Genomic DNA, 11,463 nt, shown 5'->3' on the forward strand with positions numbered 1-11,463 from the left:
ATGAAACAGATGTTATCATGTTTTGAAAATGCGTGCCATGGAGTGGTCGAATGAGTTTGATCTTGTAAATGCTATACAAGACATTTCACAGATCACAACACAAAAAATGGTCGTAGGCATTTGAAAGTACCCAGATAACTTTCTCCCATCTTTCTTATTACAATCCGTGAAAATCGCCATGTTCAAATGCAGAAAAACAAATTTGTACTCCTTTCTAAAGACTATCAGCTGAAAACAATCAATGTTAACGAATTTACTGCCGTCGAATCCATTACACGCCCAAGGTGGTGAAATAGGTTTCCGCGTGCCACAGAAGTTTCATATCAGTCTCGCTCATAATTTTCCGCTTTTTACTCCATGAAAACATAATGCCTCTGTGCTTCTGTTTAAAGAAAATTCCTCTGCAAACAACAACAGTCCGAACAGATTAAATTTATTTTTAGTGGGTATTTATGATGCTTTCTGCATGCCACCGTCGATGCTATTGATTATGTTGTAAAGTCCATCTACACGCCACTCACTGACCACTAACCGGGTTAAGTCGAGCAGATATTCGGATGCAGACCACCGATGATCAATTTTGCCGGCTCCATTAGTGGTAGTGATAATATGGTAATGACAACACCAATAGTAGTAATACTGAAATGCAGTGGATATTTCGTTCCATCGAAATCAAGAAATCATCTCAGATGATCCGAGTACCCAATACGGCCTAGACAGATTTTCGGTGGAATACAATTACTGTGTTTATGTATTTCAAATAAGAACATTTTCACTGGTGAAATCATAGTCGGTCTTTCAATTAAGCATCATCAACTTCCAGACATCGATTCCGTGAGCTGCCCCCGAAAAACCGAATAAAATCGTTGGCACAGTGATCGCGTAAAACATAATGTTTAGTCATGCTACGCCATTTTGTAATCATAACGCTTTGATGTTTGCCGGCTCTGATTGTGCTTGGGGCTACCGGTGCCGGTTATTGACGACCATTGCCGCCGCAGTCTCGGAGCCGATGAGAGTAGTCTCCATTTCTTCTCGATGTTGGTGGTAGCATTCAGTCAGCAGTGGGGCGCTTACGGATATTACGAATTTACACACGTAAGGTACGGATAAAAGCAAACTAATTCAGGGGGCTTCACTTTGAAGTGCCAGTCGCATGGCCATCACCTCCAGCATCTCTGTTGATTTTTTTTTTATTTCTGTGTGCGAGAGCACAACTGATGATGGCGCACGGCTGGCGGCACCAATGATCATCATCATCATCATCATTAACGTCATTTGAAGTTCGCCGCATACGGGAGTACTTTATGCATTATCTGCCACCGAATGTAAATACGAGGAAGTAAAACTATGTAGACGGAAAAAGGTTTCTCGTTTGATGTTACGAGACATACGATTATTCATGATTGAGATGTACCCCAGCACCACTAAAATAAAACGTTGGTTCCACCAATCATGGAAACAAACAACCTTTGAGTAACATTGAGGTATGTCCCGAACATTTGAAGTCGACGAAATTCTGAGCTACAGTGTAATTTTGTGATTCCATTTGAATATGCGCATTGTTCAAACAGTGCTGTGTCTAATGGATGCGGTTTTGGTGTTTGCCATCAGCCAGCGTCGTCACAACAACCAGACCATTCCTAATTGAATTGCAATGATAAATGTAAACTTTGCACCGGCAAAGGAAGGAAACAAGGAGCAGACATAATAATCCCTTTATTTATCACTCAGATATGCAATTAATTAGTTTACGTTAATTAATATGCACAATCTGGGCAGAGTGCCGTACGCTGAAACGATCGTCGCTTTTGCATAAACACTGGTAGTCACTGAAAGGAACTAATCAAGACGCCTTCATTAGTAGAGGTTGGTTGAAGTCCCGCAGGGAGTACTGAGAAAAATAATATCGCCTCGCAACAAAACTTTGAACCGATTTTACCGCCCTGGTTGCTGGTGACTGGAGCGCTCTCTCGTACGAACACCTAGAAGTGTTCTCCGATGTTAACATTCGTTCGTTTTGACGTAGGACTACGTCTTCCATTTCTGTACCGGGGTGTAATTCCTCCTCGGAAATACCCAGCGTAAGTAGTACTCACTCCCCAAGTCCCGACAATTGGAATCATCGTTAAATATTAACACTTGAGAAGGAATGGATTCCTCCTCAGAATAAACAGTAAATATAAGTAAAAATAAAAATAATGTCCACTACACCGTATCACGTGACGTGTTCTTCACTATCAAATCTATAGTCAATGGCACCCATCGCTATCGAATTATCATCGACACCACGATTTTCGCTAAATGCTTCTTTCAGTTCGGCCTGCAATTCCACGAACCAAACGCTGCAAAGGTAGCTTGCAGATTAGCAATTCGGTTGACCTTTGATAGCAACGAATTTCACGCAAAGCGACGGTTCCCGGCCGGTAGCGATGTGGCTTCTTCACACCTCCTGTGGCTCGCGCTTTTCCGAGCTGCTTTCGGGGCTGTTCGAGAGAAAATAATGACGAAAGCAAAGGAAGCATCTTGTTTTAAACCTAGATAGGTGTAGAATGTATACCCAACCTCTTTCACATTCTTTTCATTATATTTGTGGCTCAGCCTGAGACCGAAACCTTCTCACATTTCAATAATATTAATGGGTTTCCAAGTGGGCGCGCTTCATACAGATACGGATGATTTAAATAACGTGATTTCAAAGCTCTTTTTAAACTATTTAAACAATTTTTCGAGTCAATGAATAGCAATCATATAACTCTTGGATATTTTATCTTTTGTATGAAATGATTATACCATTCCGTTGATCCGGAGTAGAACGATTAACGCTTAAAAAAGGAATGGATTCCTCCTTAGAATTACTCAACAAAAATAATGCCCTTTCCCGAAAATTAGAAACGGCAAATGGTTGCGGCATTCGCAAACAAATAATTTTATAATGCAGCTTTCATTAAAGTGATTTCTTCGATATGGGGAAATATCCACTACATCATGTCATATATTTCGTATTCTTCATTGTCAAATCCATAGTCAATGGCACCCATCGGTATCGAATTATCATCGGCACCACGATTTTCGCTATATCCTCCTTTTAGTTCGGTCTGCAGAATCTTTTATGAACTCTAATCCATCAAATTGGGTGTCCCTGAAAAGGACCGTTGATTATATGCTAAGGTAATAGCACGCTCTCCTCTGATACGACGGGCCAGCTGAATGTTCTTTGGAAGCGCAAGTCGGTTTTGAAGTCCTGGGCAATTCTACGAACCAAACGCTGCAAAGGTAGCTTGCGGATCAGCAATTCGGGCGACTTTTGGTGTGCGACGAATTTCACGCAAAGAGAAGGTTCCCGGTTGGTAGCGATGTGGCTTCTTCACACCTCCTGCGGCTGGTGCACTTTTCCGAGGAGCTTAACAACCATATAACTCGTGGACATTTTGTCTTTTGAATGAAATGATTATCATACCACTCCGTTCAGCCGGAAAAGAGATATTAACGTTCAAAACCTTGCAGTCCAGCGTCACTCTCTCGTTTTCGAAACTTTGAACTTATACCCCGGTACAGAAATGTAAGACGTAGTCCTACGTCAAAACAACCGGAAAAACTGGATTGAATCAACAAAATTCATGAATTTGTTAGATTTTATGATCAAAATGCCGTGTTTCTGCACACTATTTTATTTTTGTGAGTAATTTTCGTGTACGATACAAAAATTCTCGCGCAGCTGTAGTATATGTCAAACCACGTTGAGCAAGACCATCTTTCCGTCACTTTTCAATCACAACTAAATGGATTTCCGAGCGGGCGCCAGCTTATAACGAGTGTTCAATAACAAAAATGAGGATTTCTTCAGTGATATAGTACAAAAAAATAAAAATTTTTTTTTTATTAAAAACATACCGGTTGTTCTTCAAAAAAATGTCAGTGAATGTTGGAAAAGGGGCCGTGCTCAGCCGTACGCTGGACGGCACTGACATCCATCTTTCGGATGCAATTCTGGATCCTCGTGGCCAGCTGCTTAGTGTCCGTAGCCCGCTAATTATTCTTGTACACCAGGACACTGATGGAGCCGAAAAAAACCTCGATCGGACGGCACTGGGGCAAGTTGGTCGGGTTCCTTGGGTACGTACGGTATCTGTTTTACCTAGAGGTACGCCAACTTTTTCTTGGCGTGACAGGAAGACGCCTTGTCCGGCCAGAAGACGTACTTCCCATCAGAATGATGCTCCTCTAAGAACGGAACCAGAATCTTCTCCAGGCACTCCTCCTGGTACACGTTCTGGTTGATGGCAAGTCTGCTCGGCTTGTTAAACCAGGATTTGAAATCCCTTTGTCGGATATTGCAATATACCGTATGAATTTCTCCTTAAACTCATGCTTGTATTTGTACTTCACCCCGGTGGGTGTAGACGCCTTGTCGCTGGTATAGTACCGGTAATTCCCGGGAATGTGAAACATTGACAACGGAAAATAACTCTCGTCGTCTAGCACGAACGCCGTCCCGTGATAATTCTTCGTCATCCACCGGCACTGAGTTTTCACGGTCGCTATCTGCTCGTTCGTGTGCTCTGGGGACCTAGTCTTCTTCCGACAGACGCTCAAGCATCTGCGGCGTCACGCAAACTCGCTCCGTCTTTGTTGCCGAACAGATTTTTCAGAGATTCCTTCTTCTTCTTCGTCATGATATTTGCCAGACGGTCACTACCGGTCTTCCGTTCGACGTTTCAGGATCCCACGATCCGGTAAACAGTGCTCGACGAATTTTTCCTCGACTTTCACGCGTTTCGAAGAACCGTACAACGCGATTGCCGAGTGCTTGTTATTTCGACGTCATCTTTAATCGATCTGACAGCATCCGAGCTAGGGAGCCCAGAGAGCAATTCGCTCGGTGAGAGAAAAAATTACGCTCTTTACTTTTTTTACAGAAAGTTATTGAAATCATTCTCATTTTGTTTTAACACCCGTTATACAAATTTGTGTAATTTCGATAGCTTATTTTCAATCATTTTTCGAATCAATAAGTAACAACCATATAAATCTTAGACATTTCATCTTTCGAAGGAAGTGATTTTTATACCATTCCATTCGGCCGCCAAAGAGTTATTAACGTTCAAAACCTTGCAATCCAAGTGTCACGCTCTCGTTTTCGAAACTTTCAGCTTACACCCCGGTACAGAAATGAAGGACGTGGTCCTGCGTCAAAACATTCATCACGGTTTTTTTTTTGAAGAGAAATCCTTTCGAAAAAAAAATTACGAGTGAAAGGCGTCTGTAGCGTTCTATACCATACCTTGTATATCAACAACCTTGATATTTGAAACGAATATACCTGATTACTAAAGAGCACCTTGATGGAGGATGAAAGTTGACAGTTGCGGTTCAACGTACAGGAAGGTAAGCTTGACAAGAGGAAAGGGACAGATTCGAGAAGCGGACGGACAGAGTTCGGAGACGGGCAGACGGGTGTTAACGGATCTAGCGAATTAGGTATTTACTCCTGGCGACGAGGATTAATGGTGAGAAAATAGAATAGAACTTGTTTTCTGTGGAAAAGGGGTGTTTTGGTGTGCGTTCCAAAATGCGTAGGCCGAACCCCGATAGAAGGGAGAATTCGGTTGTTTTTTGTGTTGTGTTAGCGGAGAACATGAAAAGGAATGGGAAAGAAATGCATTTGCACGTGCACTAATGCATAATAATTTTCATCAGATGACATTTACGCCACCAACTAGCGACTAGTAAAACCAGGGGTTAGACATTAATTGAATATAGGCTACCCAAAATCAAAATCAATATGGCGTCATTTGTTTACCAACATATCATTTGCGAGGATTGAAATCGTTGAAATCACGGAGATAGTAAAAATTAAAAAAAAAAATGCGGTGCTTTATTTCTAACTGCATGAGCGATTTTCATATTTCGGTTTCACATGGACGTGTTCACATTTAACATGGAGTTTAAAGTTAGCCACTATTCGACTATATAACCGGACCGAGTTGTAAACAACAGTAATTGACAGAACCAAATGTCAGTGAACGGCAGCAATATTGGGTACACTGGCAATATGAGGGATTTGACGTTTTAGTCATACCCCTGAGTAAAACTCATTCATATACAGTAGAGTCTCGAAATTGAGTGACTATATCTCGGATAGTCGGAGTTCGACTGTATTCAATCATTGATTGAAAAAGCTTTAAAATTTATATTTTATGTTAAATTTATGTTCATGTTGCTGTGCGGAGACACGGAGAATGTTGTTTTTAGATAATAATTGATGAGACTACCAAGAAGGAACAAATGTAAGAGACCGGCGGAATAGAACAAGATTGTTTTTAGTGTGTATCTATAACGTCTGGTGTGATGAGAAGATTCTAGTGCGAGAGGGCCTGGAATGATGACCATTGCTAGGGGGCCTGGCGTGATGAAAAGATTCTAGTGTAGTAAGGTCTAGAATGATGATCGAGGCTAGGGGGTCCGGTGTTATGAGAAGTTACTAGTATGGTAAGGTTTAGTACAATAAGGCCCCAAAATGAGTTTTTTTTTTAGTTTTTTGGAAATATGAAATTGAAGGTCTTCGTAACAGAAGTATAAAATTTTTGTGTATCTAAAAGTTTGGAAATACAAAAGTCAAAATAATAAAAACTTCTACATTAGTTCATAATGAAGTGGTTAAGGATCGAACAGGATAGAACAGCTAAGAGTCATGTAAAGAGATACGACAATATTTGCTAATGTATTATGGAAAACTACAAAACTGTCTATTGCTCAATCTGTAACTGGCTATGATTACTCAGTGAGAAATCACGATATGGTGGAGAGGGAAATGCGAAGGAGTTATGCCGATAACCGACGAAGAGGAACGCCCAGCTGCATATAGATCGGAGATGCATTTTTGGCGAAGTAAATGAATTTAGTTCAGAATTTTTTCCAGGGCAGCTCGATGTAGTTCAGACGAAACGAATGAGCGTAACGATACGCTCAAGTTCATCTGTAAAGATATATAACAAAGTTGCTGCTCATTTAAAGTTTATACCAAAGGATGCAGCTTACACAGAGGAACAAGGGCAAAATGGTCAGTGAAGGATTACTACTGACAATGTTCTGTTTTCAAAAGCTGATATACTTTATCACCTTCTGCTCTTAAAGGAGTACCTTTTGTGGTTTTGACCCAGGATAAATATGCAACCCCAACCAAAACCAAGCCTCAATATGAAAAACGTTATGTGTTCCCTATTACGTTCTTGTACCTTTTGAATTTCAATTACGAGTCAAGGTGAAGGCCTCGCTGCTATTGTACATGTACCTACTATTTCAATAATGATTTAAACAAATTTAGACAAGAATATACGCCTAAATCTATCGCATCTAGCATGATATGGTAAGTAACCACTTTACCGCCTAACTAAAAAAAGTTCGATTTTTCAACTTTTTTTTTTCTAATAATGAAAAATGTTCTGTTTTAAATTTTCATAATAAAAACCGCTTGCTATCTCGAACAACAATAAGTTGAGCTACAATATTCTTCGAAAAACGGAGATTGTAGTGATATGTGGGAACAGGACATGGGCAAATATCGCTTGTGGCTGCCGTGTGTATCTAGAAGAAGAGAAGCATCGCGTGCATTGGCAATAAGGAAACAAATCTCGACATATGGCAAGCTTAGGTATTATTCTGTCAAGAACAAGAATGGAACATGAATCCACCATCTTCAGCTGCTTCCATCAAATCACGCAAATCATCGACCCGTTTTAGGTTTGTGGCCCTGGAACTTTCTTCTAAAAATATTCAAGAAGCTCGATGCATTCTGAAGTAATACCCGAAATAATAAAAAGAAAATTATTTTTTGACGTGGGACTACGTCTAACCGGAATATATGGAGGGTAAAATGAAAACCTAAACACAGAACATGCAGGAAAAAATGAAAGATTTCGAATGCTTATAGCTCGAACATTTCGCACTGGATAGGAGGGATGTTTGCATCACTTGATAGGGAATATTTCTACGCATCTATCGCAACTAACAAAATGTTGTTTTTCATTAGATAAACAATTGAATAACTGTAAAATATTAGGCGTTATCTAAACGCCCTAACTGCATCGTTTTGATTGGCCCGATTTACGGTTTCCCTAACACAGCCATCAAAACCAAGCAGCCTTGGGGAAATCGGCATTGCAAATACATGAAAGTAGGGGGACTTTTGTTCTCATCGAAAAATGTTCCCTAACACAGACTTTAAAACCAAGCAGCGAAATCGGCATTGCAAGCACACGAAAGAGCCTAGAGGCGAGTGAACTGAAAAGTTTAAACCCTCTTAAAGCCAAAAAGAAGAACCGGACGAACTTCCCAGTTTCAAGCAAATTCGAGATTCGAGAAGTATGTACACTTTTGGGATGTAAACTTCAGAGGGAAATGTAAAATAAAATAATCGTTTGATAATTTTTTTTTGTCTTTATTGGAAAGATTTTCAGCCTTAGGCTGGTTCATCAAACGTTTGATAATTCTTCCGTACATATATTTTGTTCTAGTCATCATACCAAACGTAAAAGGTCCGTCATTAAATTTACTTGTAACGAAGAACAATCAATCACAATAAATGAATTGACTTTACACGGCATTTGTTCATTTTTTTCACTCACAGAGCAAATATATTGAACTCAATTGAATTTGGAAACTGTTTCATTCAATCAAGAATTTAATCAATACAAACGAATGATTGCTAAGCTAAGGTAGTTCCACGTGAACCTTGCGGTTATATCATAGATATAACCCACTAATTTTTTTAATTTATTTTTGTACTAGGGAAGAGCTTGCGCAAATTTGAAATTATTTCCGGACTTATTGGTATTAAGATCGATAATTCAATTTTCATGAATTTCAGCATTGTTTCTGGACTAGAAGTGGTGTCAAAGTATACCGCATTTCAAGCCGAGTGAGAAGAACGCTTCGCAATAAGAGATGTATTCTTCGGTGGAAAAACACATCTCCAGGCTTCGCCAAAAAATTTTATATTATTTCTTCTAAGTATCGGCACTTAGCTGTGATTTTTCGGTGGTTTAGATTTTGTTTACGCCTGTGCCTAAAAAACACTCACTCAGTCAGAGCATTTAAGCCTGGAAAGCACGATTTTCTTCAAATTACCGAATGGAATGCTCAAAAATTCCAATCCATTTTTCATAGGTTTTAGTGTTAACGTATGCATTAAAAAATGTACTAATTTCGGATAACGATGGAAAAAACTATAAAAGATAATTTAATGAAACAAATTTTTCTTAAATCTTACGTTTATTAAGCCTACAACGAAAATGATTCGAGGCTGTAGGTTCGTAGCAGCAGCACTATCAAGCAACTCGATGATTTTTCCATACTGCCAGCTCCACCCCACAGCGAAGGAGTTGGACATACTGAGGTACTTCGGGTTCGCCAAATATAGCCTGTTGTATACGCACCTACCGTCAAAGGTATTGCACCTAGCGTCAACGATGAAACAATTGACAGCAAAGCGGAAGCAACGATGACAGCCGAATAAAGGAGTAGACAAACCATTGCGTGTTGAAGGAGTCTTTTGTTAGTGCCTATTAAAACTATTATCACAGTTGGAATCACAATTCTTCTCGTTTTTGCATCGTTGACAACCCCTGCGGACACTTGCGTAGCAACAACGAAGTCGCGGGATCCTGTACTTCTGACGTATCTCGTTCATAACAGCCTCGTGATTTTGGTGGTGGAATTTTTCGTGGTCATCACGTTACCGATTTGATCATTAAGCACTACCACGAAAAACTCCACCACCAAAATCACGAGGCTGTTATGAACGAGATACGTCAGAAGTACAGGATCCCGCGACTTCGTTGTTGCTATGCAAGTGTCCGCAGGGGTTGTTAACGATGCAAAAACGAGAAGAAGGTTCCACAGCCACCAGTAATGGCCGACCTACCACCGGTTCGACTTGCCGCGTTTTCGCGACCATTTACTCACGTAGGAGTCGACTACTTCGGACCAATCGAAGTCTCTGTCGGCAGAAGAGTGGAGAAAAGATGGGGTATGTTGATTACCTGTCTTACAGTTCGAGCGATACACATCGAAGTGGTGCACTCCCTTACTGCAAGTTCTTGCGTAATGGGATTGCGTAATTTTATTTCTCGACGTGGGGTGCCCAGAACCATCTACAGTGACCGTGGGACCAACTTCGTCGGAGCAAACCGAGAACTGGAAACAGCGTATGCAGCACTGAATCAGAACGAGTTGATGAAAGAGTTCGTGACCAGCAACACCTCATGGGTATTTATACCGCCAGCGTCCCCGCATATGGGCGGCTGCTGGGAAAGACTCATCAGAACAGTGAAGAAGAACTTGATGGCTATCCAAGTATCCCGAAAGCCGTCTGATGAGGTTTTGCGCAACATGTTGACAGAGATCGAAAATACTGTCAACTCCCGTCCTCTGACGCACGTTCCCATCGACGATATTTCTGCTCCAGCTCTCACTCCGAACGATTTGCTGCTTGGTTCATCCAACGGTTCTAAGCCCTTGACGATTCCCGACGACAGTGGCGCTGCCCTGAAGCAGGACTGGCGAATGTCACAGATCCTTGCTAACCAATTTTGGCGGCGATGGTTATCGGAATACTTACCCGAAATCACTAAACGAACCAAGTGGTTCTCCGATGCCAGACCAATAGCTATTGATGATGTCGTCGTCATAGTCGACCCGAAGCTTCCGCGTGATTGTTGGCCGAAAGGAAGGGCCATAGGAACTTGCGCGGGTAGAGACGGCCGTATCCGATCAGCAGTTGTACGCACCATCAATGGCGTGTATGAGCGGCCAGTAACTAAGTTGGCTATTCTGGACGTTCGCCGCGACGAGTAGTGAGTCACTAAGCTCACCTGGGGGGAGGATGTTGTATACGCATCTACCGTCAAAGGTATTGCACCTAGCGTCAACGATGAAACAATTGACAGCAAAGCGGAAGCAACGATGACAGTCGAATAAAGGAGTAGACAACCCATTGCGTGTTGAAGGAGTCTTTTGTTAGTGCCTATTAAAACTATTATCACAGTTGGAATCACAGGATCGTTTCTTATATAGTTAAAAATTATATTATTCTACTTAGTATATATAGTATATAATTAAAATTTCTATTATTCTTCTTAATACTAGTGGTGAGTCCAATTCTAAAACCTACAGCAAAATAAAATAAAATAATAAAAAGCTGAATCTTAATGATATAGGTTATGGACTACACGCTAGTTGGGCAGTTAGTTGAAGCAGAAATCAAAGGACTAGAAGAATTGAAAAGGAAACTAAACGTAAGCGATTGAATTAATATATAAACGAAATCACTATAATATGAATTAACTTATAGGTAAATTATATCTCCATATAAAATCGGATCGTGTAAATTTTATTTCCGTCCCGGAGGATATTATTTCGGAAATCTTCAGTCCTGTTGATCGCAGTTCAACATAGCCGATT

At 40.7% G+C, this 11,463-nt stretch overlaps 1 protein-coding gene across 1 annotated transcript; it reads left to right on the top strand.

The window, feature by feature from the left end:
- Nucleotides 1-9,912: 9,912 nt before the first annotated feature.
- On the top strand, nucleotides 9,913-10,857 carry LOC129765972 (uncharacterized). Its single transcript, XM_055766431.1, has one exon. The coding sequence runs from the start codon at nucleotides 9,913-9,915 to the stop codon at nucleotides 10,855-10,857; it is 945 nt and encodes a 314-aa protein (XP_055622406.1).
- Nucleotides 10,858-11,463: the final 606 nt, after the last annotated feature.

This window comes from Toxorhynchites rutilus, chromosome 2 (genome assembly GCF_029784135.1).
Source record: "Toxorhynchites rutilus septentrionalis strain SRP chromosome 2, ASM2978413v1, whole genome shotgun sequence".
Classification (NCBI taxonomy): domain Eukaryota; kingdom Metazoa; phylum Arthropoda; class Insecta; order Diptera; family Culicidae; genus Toxorhynchites; species Toxorhynchites rutilus.

Coding starts and splice junctions, on each gene's coding strand:
- LOC129765972 (XM_055766431.1), top strand. CDS start 9,913: ATGGCCGACCTACCACCGGTTCGACTTGCCGCGTTTTCGCGACCATTT.